The 26,477-nt window shown below is 36.2% G+C and overlaps 1 protein-coding gene across 1 annotated transcript in view; it reads left to right on the top strand.

The window, feature by feature from the left end:
- LOC121411888 (leucine-rich repeat serine/threonine-protein kinase 2-like) overlaps positions 1–26,477 on the top strand; it is a 108,734-nt gene that overhangs the window by 38,918 nt on the left and 43,339 nt on the right. The window contains 22 exon segments of the mRNA XM_041604775.1: positions 25–129; positions 692–878; positions 880–938; positions 2,637–2,711; positions 3,543–3,608; positions 7,018–7,368; positions 7,636–7,782; positions 8,444–8,598; positions 10,176–10,248; positions 10,559–10,672; positions 11,737–11,978; positions 13,123–13,233; positions 14,115–14,254; positions 15,113–15,264; positions 16,236–16,356; positions 17,226–17,337; positions 18,342–18,416; positions 19,251–19,361; positions 20,780–20,875; positions 21,671–21,816; positions 22,354–22,462; positions 25,952–26,081. Coding sequence (XP_041460709.1) covers positions 25–129; positions 692–878; positions 880–938; positions 2,637–2,711; positions 3,543–3,608; positions 7,018–7,368; positions 7,636–7,782; positions 8,444–8,598; positions 10,176–10,248; positions 10,559–10,672; positions 11,737–11,978; positions 13,123–13,233; positions 14,115–14,254; positions 15,113–15,264; positions 16,236–16,356; positions 17,226–17,337; positions 18,342–18,416; positions 19,251–19,361; positions 20,780–20,875; positions 21,671–21,816; positions 22,354–22,462; positions 25,952–26,081 — 2,877 coding nt within the window.

The following is a 26,477-nucleotide window of genomic DNA, read 5'->3' as shown; positions in this document are numbered from 1 at the left end:
CTGAAATATACCTTCTATTTTCAGCTGGATCCTTGACCTGGAGTAGTCTTGGCCTAGTGAGTTTGAACCCTGAGTGGCTGTACAAAGTTTTCCTTGATGAGGAACCTCCAGACCCTGACAGTTCAAATGGTGAGCATCAACTCAAAATCTCTATTCGCTATATGCTGTTTCAATATGTACTGCACGGAAAAAGTTTTTATACATTGTTCTTTGTTGAAATTTGGAGCGTTTATTTTACATGTGAAATTGAAATTAATAAATACATGTACACATAGATCTGAAATCTAATCATGTTATTCGCCAATTGAAACCTGGACCCTACAACAACACCAACCAAATAAAACGATAGGACTGACTGATTTTATGATCACTTCCTTAATTATTGTGTTGGGGATAATTCTTTTGTCTACCTTCGATTTGATCCAATTCATGTTCTCTTGTTCCTGCAAATAAAACTCATGTTCTCCATTTGATCATCCTTTTCTCTTCCTTCATCATCATCATCATCACCACCACCACCATCATCATCACCACCACTAACACCACCACCACCATCAATCATCATCATCCTCCTCCTCATCATCATCATCCTCCTCATCATCCTCAATTTCATCATCATCATCATCATCAACCCCACCACCATCATCATTATCATCCTCATCTTCATCATCATCATCATCATCATCCATAGTCTCCGGCCTCACCGAGGCGGACAGCGGCAACAGCTCCATCATCGCCAACAAGATCCTGATGAAGCGAGAGTTGCGACAGCAGCGGCTCAAGTTCCAGGAGCAGCTGGCGAAGAACGACTTCACCAAGGTGCTGAAGTGGACGTTCTCAACTGCTTCACTGCCCAGTCCTGGTGGACCACGCAACCCTCCTCCCCCCGGTCCCTGTCAGGAGGATTCAGAGTGAAGTGCAGCAGCCCACACCGTCTGGTAAAAAAACATGTCATTGAAATTATTTCTTTTTTGTGCCACTCTGCCAGTCCTCTCTTATGTGATGGTTGAAGTTTTGGTGAAGATTCAGTCATGCGATTTACGTTAGACTTTTATTGATCTGAAATCCGAGTTGTGACTCTGAATTTGGCTGTATCATGAAACGAAAATCCTTGTCCTGTTTAAAAAATTATGGCTATTCAAACATGGATCTTATAGATTTCGTTAATATGCATCAGAAAGCTGTGTACAATGATTTTAACCTTCAAATTTTTTGGTACCATCCCCTGCTTGAGAAGCGGTTTTATAGCCCTCCCCACAAAAAAAGCTAAAAAGTAGTCACAAACCCAATTTTTTTAAATTATACAATTCCATTGTACCTGCCCCAACAAACTAAAAAATATTTATGGTCCCAATTTTTGTATTAAATTAGATTTTAATCAGTTGTAAATTTTACCTGTTTTTCTTTTCCTCAGATTTTAAGTCTCATTTTTTAACACTGCCTCCATTTTATCTGGCAATGAGGAACTCAAACTTTGAAAATTACTTACATGTATCTTTACCAAAACTTGATACTGACTTTAAACAGAATCTGCACATTCCTTTTTATTCCATCGCTGTTTGCTTTGAACTTTACTGCCCATATTGCCTTTACTTTCCCCCTCCATTTCAATATTTGGAACATGCAATGCCTAGTCCCTATTGAATCTAGATCCAAAGACCCCACTCATCATTCATTCACCCCCTTTATCTATACATTGTGTTGTTGTACCTGCCTAATAGTTCATTAACCCTTGAGTATTCCCATTAGCATATTGTAATGTTTGATTGATTGATTTAACTGTTGTGAGGGTATTGGTTTGTCTAATAAACGTAAGATACATTCATATGTGTGAACTACATGTATCAAATAACATTTCAAACTTGTGTGAAATAACCAATTAATAGCTTGTACAACCCTATTTTACACACATTTGTTTGAAATAATCACAAAACTCTTAAGAATCTAATTGCTGTCACTTTCTCACAGATAGCCATTACAGTAATGTCACAAATATCAGAGGTTTGCTCCTGTGTAATTTGTCCATCATACGAAAAATACAAAATCGTTATTCAATTTAGTTTACAAATACTGATACAACACTGGACTTTTCAGGGCAATTAGGAATACATGCATGCATCATAAATGTGGATAACTTGAAACTATTTTGTCTTTGTAATTTGTTTTGTATATTCACACTCTGTAGAAATACTGGGTAGATTCTCTTTATCCTATATAATAGGGTTCACACATTTCATACGATTTAATGGAAAGAAAAATTTACTTAATACAATTCACATTGTAATGTGTCTAGCTTTTTCTACATATAGGCCTTTTAACCTCAGCTCATCATTACACACTCATTAGGCAATGCATCGGAAACATCAAAATCACTTTTTGGAATATTAACACTGTTTGAAAATTAATATTAGTAACCTTTTTTCCCAATATTTTGATATATTCATATATTTTAACTGATATTATATTCATGTTCATGTTTTCTTTTTCAAAATGAAAATGAGTAGACATTTAATGGTTATGGCCAATTTGAGGATCAGATCTACATGAATTTTGACCTTACAAAAACTGAATACCTCTATGGGGTAAATGCACATTCACCATAGTTGCTAATTTTCTCCCTCCCCATCAATTATTAGTCATCATTTCGGCTGCACAGTCACGACCAAACTCAATGATTGAGACCAAAGAACTTAGCCTATTGGAAAGAAGAGGTAAATTTACTTATTTTTAAATACAGAATCATTCATCCATAACAACAGTTAATATTTGGTGTTTATGTATTATTCAATATTAATTGAGGTGTAGGTTATGCCTTTTCTTGATGTTATTGACTTTGTCATACATTTATATATATTTTAGTATACTTATCCATGATTCATGCCTAAAAAAGTAATGGACACATTATGTTTGATATGTTATGAAAAATGTATTATATGAATGAATGCAGAAAAAAAATCAAATCAATTGAATTATATATTTGACAAAAAATATGAATTATTGTTCATGCAATTTTTATTCTGAAAGCAACAACCAGAAACATAATATCATTGCTTTCTTCTTGCGCATGATTCAAACATGTTAAATGATGATACCTTTGATAGTCGGAATGCAATTCTATTCATGAAAATTCATGACAATCTGTCTTCATGTGGAAGATTCTGTTGCATCTGTTAGATCATTCGTACTCTTTCTTGAGCAAAATATTTACAAAGTTAAATCAAATCAATTTTGAGATTTTCTTTTCTTTTACTGTTCTTGCCTCAATTACTTTTAAAAAAATTCTCATTTCCCTATGAACATTGCTCTCTGATTTCAAATTTTACTTTTGGCACAAACCCACAAAAACTTTCTTACTGCCTCCAATTCTCAGAAACGACCAGAATCATTGAATGCAACTTTTCTTAACAAATTCCTTGCCTTGCTGTTGTATACATGTATTTATCTGTTTGAACAGAATGTGCACTAAAACATTTGGGGAGCATGTCTGGATTACTATTGTGTGTTTGTGTTCATGAATGTATGTACTATGTTTTTGTATTTAGCAAGCGACATTAATCCTCCAAGGTTGCTTGTGGAGTCTGCCAAATTGGAAGGTTTTCTTCGTCGAGGTACGATGCTAAAGTTATCTGTGCGGCAAAACTTATTGCTTTCAATTATTCATCGTACTATTAAGCAGTTGAAATCTGCTCTTGTGCTATTTCTATTCAAGGGTATGCCAAAATATTCTCAACGGAAAATTCAAGATGGGTCCATGATTTTTAAAAATATTATGAATTATAAAACTATAAAAAAAAAGTCTAGAAACCCTGTAGCGAAGGAGATACTTTGTTTTCTGTCTTCTCTTTAGATACAGTATTTGTGTCAATACTACAGGCATTTAAATGTTAGTTATTACTAATTCATTTTAACTTCTATTAACTATCATAGATTACTATACATACATGTATGTAGCACTCTCACAATTTATATACGCACACACAGTGTTGAACTAATCTCCCTATTGCATCTCTTTGTGTTGAAATTATATTAAAATATATACTATGGTTGTGTCTCTTCTACTATATCACATAATCTATTATACCTTTCTATGTCATGCAAACCAACCTCAGCCTCCTGCTTGATATTCACCTGATATCAGTATAAAGTACACTGATCAAGTGTGATTCTTCCATCAATTTTAAGAATAATCATGCATATGTGACCCACAAAACCACAAAAGATCGCCAGGGGAAGGTTCTCTGGAAATAGCCAATGTAGTAAATTGTCTTCAAATAAGGAACTTCAATTTTGTTTTGTGGTAATAATAAAGTACTTCTGGATAGTCACATTAAAAAAAAATGACATCCAACAAAAGTATGTTGTCCATGGGTGAATTAGAGTTGAAAATGTTGCGTGTCGTATGGGAATTTCTGAGTTCCGTTCAACACTTTCACCTTTAATTCACTCATAATCAAACATGTTTTGTTGGTTCTCAGTTTTCACATGACTACCCACTATAACTTTATTAACTCTATGGAAATCCATCGTCATAATTTCTTTCTACGATAAACTTGCACAAAGTCCTCTGTATGCAAAGAGAAGCGCAGTGAATTTTCAAGAAAACAATGAATGCATGAATATACATCATAACTAGAAAATATTTTGAACAAACATGCATAATAAATGTTGACGTTTCTGGCCATCTATAGTTCGATTGATCGGATCAATTGTAACTCTCGTAACGGGGCCCTGAACTTGAAACATTATATCTCCTTATTTTTCTGAAGCTCTTTCATAGTTTCTAATGCATTTAGTCAGGTACTTGTGGAGGATACTGTTGATAAATTTTGACAAGCTGTTTATCCTTTTTAAAAAGCTTATGACTATCAAACTGAATAAAAATCTGAAACGTCATAATGGGTGACTTGTGGTTTGTTTTGGGTTGAATGGTCACATATAATCATGAAATAACATGTGTTTGTGTACATACTTATTTATCCTCATAAATGTATATATATTCATGTGTAAATATAACAGCACCCATTGGTTCTCTTGCTATCTCTTTCTATAACTGATTGCCTTTATTATCCTTCTTCCTAATGCAACCCATCTAAAATAGCTAGCGCAGATTGTACTGCTGTTCCCATTCCTGAAGAACTTTTTGAAGAAATTTTTGAAGGTAACCATATATATATATCTCTTTATTCATAGTAACCAATGTTATATATTCTTTTTATATACAGTACATGTAGTATGCTACAGGGATAAAAAAAACACTCTTCTCTAAATTATAAGGAAATTTTTGTGGGTGGGGGTGTTTCACCAAGTTAATTTTGATTCTAAAATTGCATTTGACTTTTTAAACTTCATGCGGTATGTAATGCGTAGTCCCCCCCCTCTAGGTCAGATCATGTGTAGGTGAAGTGTATGACTGCAGATCAATGAAATTATGCAAACAATATTATAATAATAATAAGAATATATAGTTCTTTTATAGTGCATTTCATGATCTATCTCTTGCCGCTTCCAAAGGACTTGAATATTATCACCCTTGCTTTAACTTGGCAAGCCTTTTTACAATTGCACAAGCATTTCAAGGAATGAATTCCTGCTAGGTATCCATTTATCTCAACTGGGATTAGTGCAGTGCGATGTGGACTGATTTGTTGCAGACTGAAATTTGTGCCACGGTTGAGATTCGAACCCGCGACCCTCTGTTTGAAAGTGCAGAGTAATCCACTGGTCCACAATTCTCCAAACTATGTGTTTGGGATAGTGGTTACTCTAGAGAGCCTTTGAGAATTACAAATTACAGTACAGTCAATGGGTTCAGCATGACTTAAATCAAATTTAATGGGTAAAACAATCAGGAGATACTGTAGAAGGCGCGATTCCGTAAGCCCCATTCAATCGTATACAAACCTAGTACGTCATGCGTTTCATCAGACTAGTCCAGCAATCTCTGAATGTGTCGCGCTCTCACTGGATGCGAGCTGGACTGCTTACAGAGCTAGATGAAGCCGATCGATTGCACCGAACACCGAGCCTGGCTACATAGCTAGCTAGCCTGCCGCGCGGGCCGGGTGCCAGGGTGTCGTGGGGGTATGTAGTGTGCATGCATGCTGTAATAATGCAAGGATATAGATATATCTTCACAATACTTACCAAGAGTGGGTCCGACAAAGGAAAATCTTTCTTAAATCACGGCCTAGACGCAGGCTTGGGTGATTGGATTAGGAGTTCGCATTCCACCTTCTCCATCGCCATGGCTTGCAGGCCCTTGTCCCGGCGGCGAAAGCTGGCATGCAGCTGCATACGCGGCGCAGTGATTCAAATAGCCGAGCTATCCCATTTTCGTTCAGTTTTCAATATTGCTGGTCCTAAACATGAAGGTCATAATGCCTGCAGTCCAGAGAAAGCGAAATGCCCGCGAATACATGAATTACCCCTGGCTGGTCGCTTTAACTTTTGGTGAAACAGTCCATTTGCGGTGGAACAGAAAACCATGGGTGCCATTACACTATATCCAATGGGAATTCTTTTCCTTCGGCATAATGCCTTCATTTATTTATTTATTATTTATTTATTTGTTTATTAGTTTACATGTATATTTTTGTTTGTATGTTGGTTTATTTATATATTTTTTCAAATAGAAAGCTTGGATGTAACCATAGCATCAATTTATATTTATGTATGACAGCTGCATTTATAATGTATTTATATAAAACCAAGTCACTTATATACATGTAACATGATAATGATTTCCTTATTAATAATAATAGTATGATTACGATAATATTGATAATATTAATGCTAACAATAATGATGATGATAATGATCATTTTACTTACATACTTTAACAATATGATATATATTTTCACGTATGTGCAATGAAAATGCAACTGAATGAAAATACAGTCAGAAAGTGTTAACAAAAATCAGGGAGCCTTTTAGAATGGCTGATAATATACACTTCAGAGGGGTAAACATATCTCAGATGATGATAACCTATGTATTTGATTCTTACAATCTTTATAGGCAGCGACCAAGGTGGAAGCACAGCAACGCTGATGCCGTGTGGTGCCTCAACGCCTCAACCCCAGCGCCGTCCCCTCTCCGTCCCCGTCGGTTCCACAGCCGCCACGAGCGACACCGATGATGAGCTTGCCGATTACTGGAGAGATCAGCCGTCGCCATCGTTGGGGAGGCTTCCTTCCTTGGAGTCTCGATCATCCCAGGGGCTGGATAGCAGGTATGCTCAGATGCCGGATGGGCGGCGCTCGCCGTTACCGGATGGACGCCAGTCACCGCTGGCGGTGGAGACCATGCTGAGGAACAGTGCTCGTTCAGCCTCGGTCTCATCCTTCTTCGAGTCCTTTGACGAGACAGGTTGGTACACCCAAGATTGATTTGAGTTAACGTTATTTTTTCAGTTACAACAAATGAGCGGCAGTCATTGTTGGTGGTTGAGACCCAGCTAAAAAACAGCCTGATTTATGTTAGATATGGTGATTACAAATTTGTCAAATTTTGCTTGTAAATCTATATACATTTCAAAAGGCTTGGTTTGTAAGGTTTTTTTCTGAATGAGATTAATGATTCAGGCATTTATGATACCACCATTAACATGCCTATTCTATATTTCCCTACATGTAGATGCAGGTGAAACAACAAGGAGGAAAAGACTTAGCTCAGGGTCCGAGCTCCCTCCAAGGACAGGTCGCCTGCGTAAGAGATCATTAAGTAGCGCTCAACTTCCTTTCTTGATGGACGATCCAAGATGGGCTATGCATTTCGAACAAAGTAAGTATTCTATATCCACAGCAGATATCTGTATTGTGCTTAGGTGCTCTGTCCACACTTACATGAAGTTCAAACCATGGTTGCAATCATTGGTTATTTCTTTAGTTACAAAAGTAACCCCAAAGATTTTATTAGCTCATGAAGAATTCTTTTGGAAAAGTGATGATAATAATTATAATGATGATGATGATGCTATTTTTATCCATGTCAGCCACTTGAGTTTCCCAAAAATGTTTTCCCCGCCGGCCCTGCTATTATTATTTACCCGGCTTTAGATCTTAAGTTTAAGAGATATACTTATTCCTGTTTATGTATTTGTCTCGCCTGAACAAAGTTTGGCAAAGACCTAGTGATTACTTTTCATGTCTGTCTGTTCGTCTTTTGTTCTCTTACAAAAACTTGATTTTGACTATACTTGGTTCGGATGATCCCTGGGTAGTACCAAATGCGTATTGTTGAGGATGATGGGGTATCTAGGAGTCAAAAGACCATATTGCATAATTATTTTATTGATCGTTAAATCAGGCAAGACTCGAGGCTCATGAACCACTTTGTATAGTATAGGATATGTAGATATCATATTTTCTTTTCTTCTTTCTCTCACTCTCCCTTTTCTTTCTTTCTTCTCTCCCTCTCTGCTCTTCCTATCTCTCATATCCAGATCTAGGCAGCAGCATCGAGCTATCCGGGTCAGAGTCATCTATAGCCATTGTTCCATCTAAACCAGTGCTTTCCAAGAGAGAAAGTGTTATATCTATTACTTCCACGGCTGATAGTTCTAGTATGTACCTTGCTGATGAAAGTATATCGGTACAGGTACGTAGATAATTCATTATCTGAAGGTCAAGTCCACCTCAGAAAAATGTTGGTTTGACTCAATAGAGAAAAATCAGACAAGCACAATGCTGAAAATTTCATCAAAATCGGATGTAAAATAAGAAAGTTATGACATTTCAAAGTTTTGCTTATTTAAAAAAAATTAGTTATATGAACCAGCCAGTTACATCCAAATGAGAGAGTCAATGATGTCACTCACTATTTCTTTTGTTTTTTATTGTTTGAATTATACAATATTTCAATTTTTACGAATTTGATGATTAGGACCTCCTTGCCTGAAGTACGAAATGTTAAAATAATGGAATTCCACGTGTTCAGGGAGGAATGAAACTTCATTTCACATGACAATGAAGAGAAAATCAAAATATTTCATATTTCAAACAATAAAAAGCAAAAGAAATAGTGAGTGAGTGACATCATCGACTCTCTCATTTTGATGTAACTGGCTGGTTCATATAACTTTTTTTGTGTAATGAAGCGAAACATTAAAATGTCATAACTTTCTTATTTTACATCCGATTTTGATGAAATTTTCAGTGTTATGCTTGCTGAATTTTTCTCTTTTTATTCAAATCAAGTTTTTGTTGGGGTGGACTTGTCCTTTAAATTGGCTAGCTTTCCATAGCTTACCAATAAAGCATATACACCTTGCAGATATAAGTGTATCAGATCAAGGGGGGGTGTTACACAAAGATTTAAATGCAACTTTAGAATCATGATTAAGCACCAATGCACACATGTTGTAGGGTCGTTTACAGCTCACGAAATAAACTTCCTACACGGAGGGAAACTATAACGTTCTAACGCACACAAACTTGAAAGTCACCACGACGCTTAATAAATCACCACGAAGACCTTGTCTTAAAGTTCCAACCAATAAAGTCTTGTTGCATTTATTCAATGGATAAAGATCGACGAGCAATAACAAATGTTGAAGTGTCACTTGATTCCTAATATAAACTTGTGTGTGAACACGACTTGAGCGTAATGTGTGAACACTGCTCGAGCTTATATGACGTAGGTGTAAGTGTGTGTGTAAACAGTCGTGTGTGTGTGTACCACCTTGCGCGTGTGTGTGGTTAGCAACTGTTATATACCCCAAAGTGATGAATTTCTTGTCAACTTGCTGTGAGCTTTTTCAAATAGCAACTGCATCCAACTTTCCTTTTCTAAGCAATGAGCTCTTTATGCAAGTATGATGCCCACTCCTTGGGCTTGACCACAGATATGCAAATTAGGGGTTACACTCCTAGCATGCCTAATAGGGGTGTTACTCATATATTCTTAAAGGTAAATTTTGGGAACTAATTTTGACTGGTAGCCGCCGTAACACATATAATTTAACACATAATCTGACCAGTGTGATGATGCATAGTATACCGTATTATGAATTTGGGTTTGTTTTAAACTCTGGTTTAAAGTTGGGGTTTAAGTATGGATAACCGATTGTCTGAGAATAAAAAGAGGACAAGCTTGCCTTTTGGGATTATGTAAGGAACAAATATCCGTTGTTAAAAAAATCTTTTTAATGGAACCATTTTTATTTTTCATTTTAGAACTTGGATGTCAGCAGTCAAGAAGAAAGGAGATTATCTGGAATCCCTCCTGGGAAAGTCTTTCAGTTTACAAGTAAGTCATATTTGCCTATTGTGTTGTCCTTATGGATGTACATGTAGGTAATAGTACAAAAAAGGTCTTATTTAAAAAGAAAATCCTGATCTTTAATATGTAATTTTGTTTTCAAAATTAATAATCAATATACATGTAACATGGAAATTCTTCATTTCAGTTGAATTTATGCTCGACTTTTGACTCCAATTTAATTAGTATACCAAATTTTATGACATTATTCGATTCTAAATTTTATTTTAAGTATTTGGTGTACAAATTTTGATGACATTGATTTAAAGCATATAATCTGACAAAATTCTTCCTCTAGGTTTTTCATCCGATCAGTATGACAGCAGTACTGCAGATGATTTCTCTGATGCGGGTATGATTGCTTCTAATGTTCCTGATGTAGTATCCCAGATCGGTGGCCAGAAACCTCAACGTAAGTTCAGGAAACAAGTAATTTATACCGATATTCACACAAAAAGCATTATTCATTATTTCATTCATTTGGCATTTTGGCAGCTGACTCAAGTGGTCTTTCATGTATGTATTAATCATAAAACTTGCTTAAATCATTCTAAAATTGTCCATTTGTAAAGTTTGTTCAAATCTCAGACTTGATTCATGGAATTGGGTAAATTCAATACAGTATTGTTTGTCTTAAACTTTCTTTCTGCACTTCAAGTGTCATTATAGGTAGACTTATGCACTTTAAATCTTGAATTATATATATATTCTGACATCCAGTTTTTAACATTAGGTTTTACAGTGAGTGTTTGTTTATGGAGTTCACATGCCTTCAAAGTAAATAGGGCTATTTTAATCATTATTCCCACAAAATTGTGAAAAAAAGTGCTAACTAATTTATAAATTCACTGCCTACTCTTCAAGAAACTTTAAACCAGAATTTGTAATTAAACCGGAGTGCAGGATACAGGCTATTAAGTATTTAACAAAATATTGGCTGTTTCGCTTATATCTCTTTCATAAATATTCATGAGTATTTTAAGAATGTTGATTGGGAAATTTTGCTCACCTTGTAGAGTATGTGCTTTTCAAACGAACTCTCCACCTTAGCTTAAAAAAAAAAAATTTCAAGGGTACAACTGTGATCCTAACTGTGTTCCTTTTTGGGGGGCATTATTTCCATTTCAAAAATGAAAATACTGTAGGTACGACAAATACTTTTTTCTTCTCAAAATCACATTATACACACTTGTCTACTGAAAAAAGAGTTTTAAAAATCTCTTTTTTTGTACATTAAAAAGTGCCTTTTTTTTCATCCATCAAAATATTGCATTTTCTTTTGGGGGGGAAGGCATCCTTGGTATGATATACATTCTCCTTTTATTATTGCCTTCTTTGATCTTAATTTTGTGTTATATAAAATTTGTAACATACAATTTTTGCAGAATCAAATGCAATATGCTGTAGGTTTCTTTTTGTATTTACATTTTATCTCTTCTATCTATTTATCTGTTTCTACTGTGAATGTTTTTGCAGGTATGTATCGTAACACCCCACAGCGGCAGAAGAGGCGATCATTGACAGCACCATCGGGCATGCATGATTTGCCGGAAGGACCGGATGTCTGTATAAAGTTTGTTGACCTCTCTGCTAATAATGTCTCTGACCTGACCCCGTTGGCCAGAGCACCTCACCGACTCCTCCAGGAGTTTAGGTTCCTCGAGAGGCTAGACCTCAGCGACAACGGTCTTACCGAGTTTCCTAGAGAGCTCACTGATGTAAGTGATTATTCGATTGATTTATTAGATTACAGGGCCCAGTCTTACAAAGAGTTACAATTGATGCAATCAACCTCAACTCTATGGAAATCAATCAATGCCATCATTTTTTCTACAGGAAATTTGCACAATGACATGCATCCAGCATACAGAATTTTCAAGAAACAATGAATGTATGAACAACATACATGTATCTAGAAAATATATTGAACGAACATTCATTTTATATGTTGATGTTGCTTGCTTTCCATAGTTGTGGTTGATCGGGTCAATCGCAACTCTTTGTAAGACGGGGCCCTGTGTGTAATCTGGGTAAAGGATGTAAATATTGTTTTTGCTTTTACGAGTGTCACGCAGAGAGACTACAAACAGTGGAACAGCCACTGCTTAACTAGTCGTCTTGCTCCTGGGGGGGTAACTTCCATTAACGTGTGGATACCATGCATGTCCAAAGAAACGCGTACAGGTAAAACATATCTCGTTTTCAAGACAGGGCATGTTACATGTAAGGGTGTCATAAACACTAAAATACTAACAAAAGGGTACATATTTCGTTTGCAAAGCTTCATATTTACGATCCAATTTGTGATGGTATAAGGAGACTAAAATACTTCATAAAGGATGTTCTTTTTTCGCTAACACTACATGTGTAGGGTCTGTAACGCAGTACGGTACCCCTAAACTCAATGTATAAAGTATCACATGCTGGTTTGTTTCCAATACTTGCTAAGGTTAGGGTTTTGCATGCCAATACTTGTTAAGGGGTGTATTTTCAGAACATTGAAAACACTTGTTTAGGGTACTTTTCAAAACCCCATGTCATCTGGCACGTTTTTATAGGGATAAAACCTGAACCGCATCGTAGTCGCTCTAGAGAAAACTTTATTGTGCTTTGATATAGAGTTTTCATTTTTCAGTTTTATAGTGTAGCTCCAGTCTGAATCTTTAAATATGCCTTTTATCACATTCAGTTACAGCAACACTTCAGTTTATTTACTATCCTGCTGTTAGTAATATTTCATATAACTGTGGCTTTGAATTGTTTTGTTTATATTTGATGTCAATTCTAATAATTTCTGGGATTGGGAAGAATAACTTGAATTGAATGAAGTTTGTTTGCTTTTTAAATCTCACACATGTACAGTGCATGCCTGAGCTGCAGGAGTTGAATCTAAGATGCAACGGCATCACCGAGCTACCCACCCATTTGCTCAGTCTCAGCAAACTGACCCTACTTGACCTCTCCCACAACCAAGTGAGTCATACTACCCTACTTCAAATGATCTTCAGGCAGTTTGGTCCAATTCTCAGTTGTGGCTTAAACTAAACGCATGTAATAATAATAATGTATATATGTGATTTGTAATGCTCCAAATCCACTCGGCAGAGTGCCCAAGGCGCAGTGAAAGAAAGAAAGAGAAAAGTACAAATATAATAGTAATAGATTAAGGAACAATTAAGAGTAAGGGGCATTGAATAGATGCATCTTAAAGTAATGTTTAAACGTGTCAATGGAAGTGCATTCACAGATTACCAGGGGAAGATCATTCCAGAGTACAGGGCCAGCGTGAGCAAAAGCCCAAACCTTCCATGTCTTAACGGATTTGGGACTAACTAGCGAACTAGCGAACTGAGGGACCTGACAGGAGTGTATTTGTTGATTAAGTTGATATTGAATGTGGTGATGGCAGACAATCATTTTATGAAATAGCCCCATAAAATCAAGGTTAATTGGATATATATACTTTAAGTCTAGTTGCAGTCATTTATGTTAAGCTGATTTTGACATTGCGCATAATATTAATCAACATGCATTAAACGCTTGACAGATATGTTATTACCCCGGTCATTGGATCCTGACATGCCTGCATACAGTGTATGCACTTTCTCCAATCCCTTGGGAGCGTTCCAGCAAGAGTTTCAAGATTCAAACGATAGGCTTACTGCATAGGCCTTTGCATCCTACCGGGTACCCATTTAACAACGTGAATGGAGCGTGGCAAAGTGTGGATTGACACTTTGCCAAAGGACGCTAGGCCATTATAAGATGGGGAGTTCATGAAGTATTGTGAGAATGGTGAAAATTGGGGTTTGGAAGTACACAATAAGACATGTAAGTTTTAATTTTGTGTTCAGATCAAGGATCTCAACAAGACCCGGCCGGGAGACACTGCCTTCAAGCTTGCCGAATTGGATCTGTCCCACAATGCCACGGTGCGGTTCCCGTCCTGGCTCAGTATGTTTGTGCCCTCGCTGCAGAAGCTCACACTTGCCAGGTATTTCTCCTCTTGCGCAATAATGTTGAAATTTGTTGGTTAGGGTTATGTCTTGGGATCTTATCCCACAAAGCCGCATTGCGGTTTCCGTCATGGCTTAGCATGTGTGTACCTTCGTGATGGAAGCTCACATTAGAATGGTACATGTATTCCCATATTTATTTGCCTGTAGTCCTTATCTGAAGTATTTTCATGTCATTCCACAAAGGCGAGAGGAAATATGCATTTGTCGTAAATGTATGTAAAATCAATTTAGCTAATGGAAATTTTATAGTATATAAGAATGTGGAACTGAAATGCGTAAACATTGTATTCCACTATTTACTAAAATCGAAATGACAGTATCAAGTTAGCATGTTTGCTCAATTGGCTGGCTCCTCCAATGCGCCTTTGAATGTCTTTGACAGATATATGGCACTATACAAATGCTGTGCATCATCATATTATTTAAGAATCTAACTTTGTAATTTTAACAACCTGAAGACCTAATCTGAACTAAAGATATATTTTTCCAGCAACTGTGAATATTGTGTGACATTATATGGTATATAAGAATGTGGAACTAAAACGCATAAACATTGTATTCCACAATTTAGCAAAATCAGAATGACAGTACCAATTTAGCATGTTATCTAAGAATATAACTTTGTAATTTTAACTACCTGGAGAGCTTCTAATCTGAACTAAAGACCTGTCTTTTTTCCAGCAACTGAATTATGTGTGACCAATGATTTGAGCCAGCATTTTTGAATGTTTTTCACAGATGAATGGTGCTATACATATGCTGTCATTGTCATTATCATCATTTTATTGCCGTAAAATTGTTTTTCTTTCCTATTTTGTCATACATGTACGTAGCAACAAGATCGAGACTATTCCCAACAAACCTCTCAACCTTCAACTGTTGAAGAGCCTGGATCTATCTAACAACAAACTCACGACGTTGACCCCCGTCTTCCTTCACGGTTGCCTGTCGTTGGAGCAGCTCAGCGCTGCAAACAACCAGTTAGGTCAGTAGAAGGTTAAACAGTTTGGAGATGGTTTTGAAACTTTTGTTTGAAACCGTGGTTTTTAAAGATCCCATTTATTATTGTGCTTAATGAAGGAGAGATCAATTCACTCTCATTCTAATTGTTTGTAAACTCGTGTATACCTTTGCAAGCGGGATCATCTCAAATTCCAACTGCTTGTAAAAATTAATTCATAAATTTACAAATAGGGATCATCTCAAATTTCCAATTGTTTGTACAGTCATGTATACCTTTACAAGCAGGGATCAACTCAAATTTCAATTGTTTGTAAATTCATGTATACCTCTACAAGCAGGGTTCAACTCAAGTTTCAATTGTTTGTAAATTCATGTATACCTTTGCAAGCAGGGATCAACTCAAATTTCAATTAATTGTAAACTCATGTATACCTTTGCAAGCAGGGGCAACTCAAATTCCAATTGCTTATGAAATTCATTCATACCTTTACAAGCAGTGATCAACTCAAATTTCCAATTGTTTGTAAAGTCATGTATACCTTTACCAGCAGGGATCAACTCAAATTCCAATTGGTTGTAGAAGTGATGCATGCCATTACAAAAGGGAACGACGAGAATCCCAAAATATCAAGTCTTTGTAAACTACTAATCCAATTATTCACACATCGCTTTACTAGCAGGGATCAATTCAAACTAAAAATGCTTGTGAAAGTAATGAATTTTACATCCAGGGCTGTTACGTTTTCAAGCTTTGCTTTTGTGATGACCCTTGCAACCATCCTATTTACTGTGTAATAGAGAATACCACTTAATATTTTTTTTTCATTTATGTAAGAAATATTTGATGATTCGTATACCAAACTATTGTTCATTATATTAATGTCAAATTTCTGATATGTATTTTCTTGTCCAGAATTTCGTTATGAAAAATGTTGCAAAAACCAATAAATGAAATGAAAGGTAATTATTATCTATCTTTCAATCTCCCTACAGACTCTCTCCCTGGAGACCTGGACAACATCCTTGGCAAACTGAAGGTTCTGAAGCTTGCCAAGAACCATCTTGGCATTCCCGAGTCACCCTTCATCCCCAAATTCATCCTCCATCTTCCAGTGTGAGTTAAAGGGAATGATTAGTAATTTAAGACATTTCAAGAGTGAAATAACCTGCTTCATCTACTTTTATAAAAGTGTGATCATACTCTCTGCTTGCTTAACAGGGGGAGGGGGGTATTATTGTTTCTCAATAACTGTGTGCTATAAATAAATAATCTTAATGTATGTCTTTTGAGATAATTATCTAAAATACAGAGAAAAATACATGTAGCTTATATTTGTATTTGTATAGAGATACTAAAATCTTTAGAGAGGTAAAATACTTATTTATTTTGCTACTTAAGATGACAGACTTATTCTTGTTTTCATGTCAGTTCCAGAATGTTGATAAAGCCCTTGGATTGTACACTATTCCGTTTATGTCAAAGTTACTATTATAGTAACTTTGCCATCCAATAGTTACTACCATGGTAATTGCTGATGTGGTTTACGGTACACCATGTGGAGTGTTATAGAAACAGTGGATAGAAGGGAAGTGGATAGGCGAGAAGTGGAGATTTGAGAATAGAGTATTCTTTCTTGAAAATAGTCCTGAAAAGGACTGTAAACCAGAAGGAATGTTGAGTGAGAACAGCTTGAGTAGTAGCGTTGATGAGGAGATGCTGGCTTGAGTCGGCGAGTAGAGATGATGAGTAGTAAAGAGACTCGACGTTTCGGATAGGTTGACTGTCCGTCTTCAGGAGTGGTACCATGGTAACAATGTGAAACAACCAATCGGAATCAAGAATTTCAGGGAAGTTACCATCAGATGGCAAAGTTACTCGAATGCCAAGTGGGCCCAGATTAAGGTACAATAAAGATGGCTTTGTTGATTGCAAGTAAATGATAGCTTTTAAGTTTAATATTTCACTTTTATTTTGATTTTTAGACTCCGAGATATCGATCTGAGTGACAATGGTATCATCGACTTCCCCCCTCCATCAGAATGGAAGAGTCAGACACTGAGGGAGATCATCATCTCACACAACAAGATCAAGAAGGTAAAAAGCATTGTATTTGATCAAAATTCTAATTTTTTTATTTGGCTCGCTTCAAATCAAAATTAAAAACATATCTCTTTAGTTAAGAAAATATGCTGTGTAGACATAAGTAAAAAGAGCTCTGAACAAGCGCAGCTGAAAATATACATATAAAAGCTGCGCTATACGAATGAATGTTTATTATTATTATTATTAATGATGATAATAATATGTCCATTTATATAGCGCTGTTACTATGTACATGTACTCAACTGCGCTTTGATACTTGGTATCATGTTATTGTCCCTCTGTAGCTACATGTAAGCTGCCATACATGTATTAATAGGCGCTAGAGCATTCAAAGAATAAATCCTACCGGGTACCCATTCTCCTCACTTGGGTCAAGTGCAGCACAGTGTGGATAAGTTTTTTGCCAAAGGAAACTGCGCCATGGCTGGGATTCAAACCCACGCCCCTCTGTTTCAAAGTCCGGAGACTGATCCACTTGGCCACAACGCTCCACGTTACCATCAGTTGCATAAGTTTAAGGCCACGTGAAAATTTGTGTGTATAGCACATGTATGTAATTGTAATATACCATAATGGTTTCTTCAAAACTGGCCTATATATTATCTACAGTGTACTAGTGTTTATTCTGTGTTTGATTTGAATGTTTGTTTATAAAAAATGTATATTGAAGTAAAAATACTTTTGAAAATAAAAGGATTAGTCAAGCTGTTTGATGGTTTATTATGAAAAAATTTAAATTGAGATTAAGTATTTGGTACTTATTCAAGTCAGTTTGTTTTGATTTCCTTTCAACTGTTAGATGTTTTAAATCTGTGCTTTCATACCTCATATTGTTAGTAATGTCGTGTGTTGATTTATTTTTCTTTGTTGTATTCTTTCATTAATTTATTGCTACATGTATCTGCATGCACATACGAATATCGATGTCTGAAAAAGGGGCCGAAATAAATTTTATTCAATTTATGTGTTTTCTTTCTTTCAATTTCCAACTGCAGCTAACACTTGGTGATAACCTAAGGAGCTGGTCAAAGCTAGAGAGATTTATCCTAAGCCACAATAAACTTACCAAGGTATCGTTAGCATTATTGTATAATAATGCTCTTTAGAAATCTGACAGATTTGTAGGGAACTCTTGAAATTTCTCGCACAATCGGTTTCATGTTTCATTTCGCTGTGTAATATCATTTTTTTGTGTAATGGATTATTGGTTTGTAAATGTAAATGATAGCAGATATATGTAGTTTTCTCCATTTTCAAATCCTTTTTTTGTAATGAAAATATATTGGATCTTTTATCTTTGTAAGAAGTCAAATAAGAAAAACTGGAAATCAACTCACTGTTGCGACATTTCGCCAATTACCAATTGGCTTCTTCGGGCAAATGACTGCCAAGTCGTCATTCGTATGTTGGACATAGTTCAGTGTGCACCGTATCTCCACAATTTCAAACATTTTAAGAGCCTCCCCTTCATCGGGATTGGCATTCGCCAGAAGAAGCCAATAGATGAATGACGAAACGTTGCAACAGTGAGTTGATTTCCAGTTGTTCTTATGTTGATCACAACTGGATGAATAAGAAGAATTTACATTAGTTTATTCTTTTAATCTTTGCTTTACCTTTTGTTCAATTTCTATCATACAGAAACAAATCTGGAGGGGGAGGGGGATGAAATTACAAATATAGTAAGACAAAGTTGCTCCCAGCCAATCAGATGTCAGGATTTTCAGTAACTTATAACATCTGTCAGTGAAAAATCACTGACAGAACTTTTTGTGAAACACTCTGTAGATTCAGTACCCAAGAACATGTTCTAGTCATTTGCAAAGACACACTTCATTTAACAAACAGTTTTGTGAAACTGTCCCCAGCTAGATTCTATTGTGTATTGTCTTTTCTCGTAACAGGTTCCAAAGGAGCTTGGTCAGCTGACTCTATTGGCATCTCTTGATCTGAGCCATAACAAATCTATCACCACCATTCCCGATGAACTAGGTCAACTCAACAAACTCTGGGAGGTATTGATGATGTTGTGTTTAATACATGTACAGGGGTCCGTTGCAGAAAGAGTTGCGTTTAAACGCAAGTCAAAAAATCAATCGCAGTCCAAAATGCGCGCTGTTGATTGGTTGAAAATCAAGTTGCGCATGATTTTTAGAGTTGAGTTTGATTGCAACTCTTTCTGCAACGGGCCCCAGACATGCCAACCATTCCCTTTTTAGAGTATTTGGTCCATGTATTTTTGTTTGTTAAGGAACAATAAGCAAAGAAGGAATGGTATAGATTCAAGATGATAAATGTAAAGAGAGGCCAAGACACAGCCTCGTTACTGGCTCAAGCAGGGCAGACAAACATAAACATAAAATAACAGCAATAATAATAATGAGATATTAACATCTTATTGTACCCAGGGTAGCCACTTCAGTTCTGAAAACTGTTCCCCCAGTGGGCCCTGCTTGTCATGATAAAGTTATTATTACCCCGGCTTTAGCATGGCTACCTGGATCAGGCGCTCAAGCATTTGAGGAATTTCTTCCTACCAGGTACCCATTCACCTCACCTGGTAACATAAAGTACCAAAAGAGTTACCAATATCAAAATATAATTATAGCTAATATTAAAGGTATTGTTTAACTTTGTGAGCAGCCGATTTAAAAAATTCTCAAACCAAGATGAAACATGGGTACAAGTGCATGTATTAGAACTAATAAACCCTGAAAACAACCATTATTGAGAATGAAAAGCGAAAACTACAAGGCGAACCCAGATTTTGTAAATAGGCGTCTTATAGACACCTAAATAGTACACATAAGTGTATGGGATGAAATTAAGATGGTTTTTCCGGTCACTTTATATTTCAATTTTTCAAGCACTAAATAATTATTTTTCGAACGCAATTTTTTCTGGGCTTCACTTTTGTAACATATCACAGACACAGGAGACAAGTGTGACCTTCTAGCTCAGATTTTTTAAAAGTCAAACCAATGTTAACCAATCATTTTAAAGTAAGTCATGTCCCGCCTTACTTTACAGTACATTGCATGGATCCAAATAAATCCAGACTGACTGTAGCTTGGGATCAATTGAATTCAGTGTCTAATTCAAATCCTAAAGAGATGTTAAATCCTTGTTATCTAAATGTTATAGTATATCTTGTTTCAGCTTATAAATCAGTTCCTGAAGATGGTCTTGTGTTAAAGATGAAAAATTGAAAAATATAAAGCCATCAGTCTTGTCATTGACCTTGAGGTGTCTTAATGTCAGTTCTTTCAATGCCTTGGCCATGGACTTTGATGCATTAGTATTGAGTATTCCTGCACTTCAAGTCTTAGTTAACTCTTTGTGAAGACATCCACAATTGTGCCTCCTTCAAGATGTACATGCATAGTAAATGTAATCATTATTTTATTTCCGTGTTCAATTCTATTTTTGGTAGTTTCCCCTGGATGGTCTGAAGTTAGACCTGGACCCGGCCATACTGAAAGGCAGAACCAAAGACATCATTGGTTTCCTCAACCAGAAGTTCAAAAGGGTGAGAAGAGAATAACTCTCTCAGCATTTAGTCTTAAAACATTCCAGAAAAAACCTACAGCTCTCTGTGATTTATGTGTTTATTGTTTACCCCTTCTCATATTATCCTGAAACTAATGCATGATCAGAAGGTAGATACCTGAGCTTCATCCTACTAAGAGTTGTGATGGATTAAAAGCTATCTCAAAATGTGATGGATCTATTACAATTTGAGATTGCTTTTTATCCATTGCAATTATTAGTAGAAAGGAGCCCTGGGCCCTGTTTCACAAAGAGCTGTGATTGATCTGACCAATATCAACTACAGAAATCCATGAATGTCATAATTCTTCATCCAGGAAATGTATGAAGTATAATTATTTGTCGTGTTATGAGCTTTTGTAATAAGATACTAAAATCTCGTATTTGACGAGCAGAGTGAATATTTGCTATATGAACTTCCGAGTTCTGATTCTAAAGATAATTTCATCAAATTTGACTGGATGAGGAAAAATTTGACACAACATCATGTCTTTTGTAAAATATTCTCCGAATTCTTCCCAGAACTTTAGGCATAAGTGAAGGCATGTTCTCCATGCTGATTGGGAGGTGAAGTCATCATTTCATGCATGTTTATTTCTGTTTATAATTTATGTAGATTTCATCATTGTGGTATGTCTATGAAAATCCATGCATTATATTGTCTCTGGTTATGTTTTGCACTATTACATGTGAAAAATACTAGTTTCCATTTTATTGATAAAATATATTAGCACAAGTTTTATTGAATATGCTTGTTACACCCTCTTGTCTACAGGCTGAAGCATACAATCGTATGAAGCTGATGGTCGTGGGTTACGGGGGTCGCGGGAAATCTACCCTCTTGGCTCGGCTCCAGGGACAGAAGTTTGAAAAGAAGGGTGACAACATTGCCACAGTTGGGGTCGTTGTCAAAGAGTGGGTGTAAGTAAAAAAAGATTTCTTTACTACTATAGTAGTATCAAAGATTTTTCTTAAGAAATAATACAGGTTTTTTTTACCCTTGCAGGGATAGTTGTAGAGAAATTTTGATTGCAAGAATTTCTCCTTCTGTTTTTGGCTGTCTCTTCACATGAAGCAAACTACATGTAAAATGATGTATTGGTGAACATGAATATTGCTTATTATTTTATATTCATATAAGTATTATCATTAAACATAATCATATACCTGATGTGATACATGAATGTGCTTGATAAATAAAAGATAAGGCGAAAATGGGGATCTTTATAAGTAAATTTGTGATGAAAATAAGGATAATGATAATCCAGGTTTATTTATCAGAATGACGTCTCTAATAAAGTGCTCAACAGATATTCTGCATGGTATGTTTGGATTTGTAATTCTACTACATGTATACAAACTATGTGTATAACATATATCTTATCTGAGGGTAATAAAATAAATCATGAATCTTGACCTAAATGATCATTTGCTTGTTATTTTCTACATTTCTTGCAGCATCCAGATTCGTAAGAAGGACTTCTGTCTTAGTACCTGGGACTTTGCTGGCCAGGAAGATTTCTACAGCACTCATCCATGCTTCTTGACAGGCAGAGCTCTCTTCTTGGTAAGTCACACGTTAATGATTAAACTCGTTCATTTCATTTATTCCACCCTTGTGTAAAAATAAGAAAACTCATGTTTACAACATATACATTTAAATTGATCATTGAAACATACTCTGCTGAAAACAAAAAGCACAGAGCTTATCACTACAGGCCCAAACAGAGCTGAAAAATGTATATAAATTAAGCAAGTAAATATACAATGAGAAATAATGACATTGAACAAGAAATCAATGTTTTGTACAAATTATACAACATTGGTTACATTACAAGACAATTACCAATTAAACAAATAACATAAACAATTTATTAACTTTCATATTACAAGGAGGCAACGCTTAAGTTTAAATGTTTATATTTATGAATATGTACATCTCATTATTTTCTTATAAATATGGTAGCTGTTGAGCTTTCTTTAAGGTCTTTAGGGGTCTGTTGCAGAAAGTGAAAAAAAATCAATTGCCAGTCCTAAATGCGCGCTGTTGATTGGTTGAAAATAAAGTTACGCATGATTTTTAGAGTTGCGTTTGATGGCAACTCTTTCTGCAACGGTCCCCTGATATGGTATTCCATATACATGTATGTGGGCCGTTAAATTGTAGGGAGTGGTGTGATGTGGTTGTACGTGCTCAAAACGAGTGGTCACCTAAACTCATTCTAGCAAAAAGTTTGAATTTCATGTTGATCGTTGAGAGACCAGTCTTTTTCTCGGGTCACTACACAAGTTGTAGTAGAAGTTGTGTAATTCGGTTGAAGGATTCCCAGAATAGAATCCTGACGGGGACTGCAATGAGATGAACGCTTTTTCCGTGGCCCCCAGACAACTTTTTATTTCATTTTCAGATTTTATTGCTTCAAAATCAATCACAATATACATAATTAAACAATAGTACCAATATAATGAATCATAAACATCAGTAGAAAATGTGTTACAATTCAGCTAGAACATCTTGAGACTTGTTCAATGGATTCAATTTATCAAGATGAACTGAAAGTGTGCCTTGTTTTACCGCAATTGCTCGCTCTACTTTTTCTAAAAAATAATGTCATTTTCAAAGTGTTTGAAGACTAGCATTTTCTCATATTTTTGTTTATAAATAAAGAATTTTGCTTAAAATATCATGGTATTGATAAAACTATTCTTTCTTTTACTGTAACTCCAAACTAAGTTTCCAAGACAGGAAAAGGCAAAATAAGAATGTTTAAATTGAATAAACATTTGTTCACTTAATTCCAAAATATTTCAAAAACTGGACCACAGAAAGAACAGGTGCAGAAGATCTTGGCTTTTGTACTGACATAAATGACATCTGGGTGAACTTCTAACCCTAATGCGGTACAAAATATCATTGGTTGCATTCTTCTTTGAATGAACTTAAATTGAAATGAACGTATCTTGTTGCTAGTAGGTGGTAACCAGTGTTGGGTGCCTTGAGATTCTGGGCATGAGTGCTTCCGTATCGGTCTCTGTCTTGTGTTGCATTGTATCTGTCTCATCTGAGACCCAAACTTACTCAATCAGGATCCATGATTGTACTACTGTACATGTATATACATGTAGTGCTTTAATACCTTGCGTTTCTAGTTTAGGTTTTCCCCGTCTCGTTTCATCAGAGTTGCACATAAATGTCTTTTGATGAAAAAGTGTCCATGTTCTTTCTTTTAATCATTCATGATAATGATAATCACATCATATATTTTACCCAGGGTAGCCACTGTTCTACCAGCAGGCCCTGCTTAGCATGATTATGTTATTATATGCAATTCTAATAGTCCATGCAAAGTCTCTCAGTTGCTTCAGCTAATGATCTGTTGATGAGCCAGAGACCTTGACATGTATGTCTTGGAGTGGTTGTACCGTTGTGTACACTTTCCTGGTGTATCTTGGTGTAATGGCATCAATATTCTGGAAGAGCAGCCTCTCTTAGGATATCACAACGCCATTGCTGGAGGTTTACCCCTGCATCCTGAGCTGCCTGCCTGTCCCAGAAACAGAGCTGCCTCGCTGGCTAAGCCAAGGTCCTCTTTACGACAGCCTTGAAGGCAGAATGAACCATTCCTGTCATGTTGAGGAAAGGGGAATAGAAATGGAGTAGCCTCATCTGGATGATGGGGTTGGTTTCTTCGGATAGCTGGGTGCGGACATGAGGTCTTGTGTTGTCGTAGATCAGGTATACAAGTTTGTTACCTGGGAGAAGCTGGTCTTATTCAGCGATGTTCTCTGCAAGGAGTTCCTCAAATTTCTCTCTTTTTCGATGTTCTGAATGGGGTCCTGTGTTGGACGAGGCAGATAGCAGCAGAAAATGTGAAGGTGTCTTTACCACCGAGACCTCACTGGCCATGAACCATACTCCTAGCCAAAACTCTTCCTGAAGCTCTCCCATGTTTGTGTCTGGTCCAGATGTTGATACGTGTTTCAGATGTTGTACCCGGTTTAATCAATAAAAACGCAGATTCCTTCAATGCCATGGTCAAGAAACCACTTAGCATATTCATTTTAGTTGGTCAAAAACACAAGGGGTGTTTTTAGCATCTGGGATATCCTCTGCCATCTCACTTGTCAGTAGTACCCTAGCTGCAGATGATGCAAGACTTGTCAAGGAGGTTGCACTCAAGAATCTTCTTCATTTGGCGAAGGGTTAAGAGTGGGTTACGGTCTATGATGATAAGAAAGTCAATAGATGTATTTAAAGCCAAAAACGCAATGAATCATGAATATAGTTTGATAAGGAGTATAAAAAGTTTACCAGAGTGCATAAGTGTGAGTGCGTGTGGGACTGAGGCGTTCCTGTTCCACGAAGTAGTCGTTGAAATAATCAGCAAAACATTGTATCTTTGATCCAGTGAAGAGGTTGAAATTGAATGTCTCCATGAAATATCATGCTGAAATATCAGATCGGCTCTTCAGAACAATTTTGGTTCCAATATGTGATCCAATTATGCTAAAAATAGTGACAATATTGTCACAAAATCACATCATATACGACCAAGCGACACGACAAGAGTGAGCACTAACATGCATCTTATTAAGATAAACGAGTGGACTCTGACTAAAAACATAATTGTTAATATGCCATTTTTGTTAGATGCTATATTTTGAGATTCAAAATGGCTGCCATAGTCCCTATCATGGAGTAAGAAACATAAAATGAATGTAATGGTGATCTACAACATTGCCTGACAACATGTATTATGATGTATGATAATATCCATTGCTTATAATTCATTGTTTAAAAAGAAATCTGAAACAGAAATTCATTGAAAATTTGTTTTGCCAAATTGATCATGGCCCCAGCTGCCAATGGACAGCACAAGAATGACATAGCTGTATCCCTAGGATTGTTGAACGCCAAACAGGGCAGCAGCAACTTCTATTGCTTAACGCCTTTAAGAGATGGGAGTGATAATAGTATTTAATATTTCACCTTGATTTAAAAGAATCTCTTCCAGAAATATTTCTGTCTGCAACTACTTGATTTTTGTTTCAATAGGTGGTGTACGACATCAGCAGAGGACCTGAAGAGATAACGACCCTGCGTCCATGGTTACTGACCATCCAGGCTCTAGCCCCATCATGTCCAGTTATTGTAGTGGGTACACACAAAGACAAGATCCCTAAAGGTATACTATACCGTTTCCCCCCCCCCAAAAAAAAAAAAACCAAATTTTAGCATTTTAGCATTATCTTGAACCATTTAATAAAGAAAAAAGACTTGAAAAATTGCAAATCGTATTTGTTAGCCTATGTGGTGCGGCTTTGTCTTCTCATGTTGTACTGTCCGCCCAAATTTTACTTTTTTCCAGTCAGGGAAAAATCCGGGAATCTGATTTGAAAAATACCTCAAATCAGGAAAAAATGCCTCATATGAGGGAAAAATCAGGAATTTTGATCAGCCTAAAAGTCGAAAGCGCGGTAGTCAGTCAGACTCTGTTATATTTTGTTGCATATCAAAACAACATCCATTGTCATTTTAATGTACATTATTGTTTTTATACTGAAAGTACATGTATTCACTG

Source organism: Lytechinus variegatus, chromosome 3 (genome assembly GCF_018143015.1).
Source record: "Lytechinus variegatus isolate NC3 chromosome 3, Lvar_3.0, whole genome shotgun sequence".
Classification (NCBI taxonomy): domain Eukaryota; kingdom Metazoa; phylum Echinodermata; class Echinoidea; order Temnopleuroida; family Toxopneustidae; genus Lytechinus; species Lytechinus variegatus.
The sequence above is the reverse complement of the archived record's forward strand: the minus strand, read 5'-3'. Positions and strand labels throughout refer to the sequence as shown.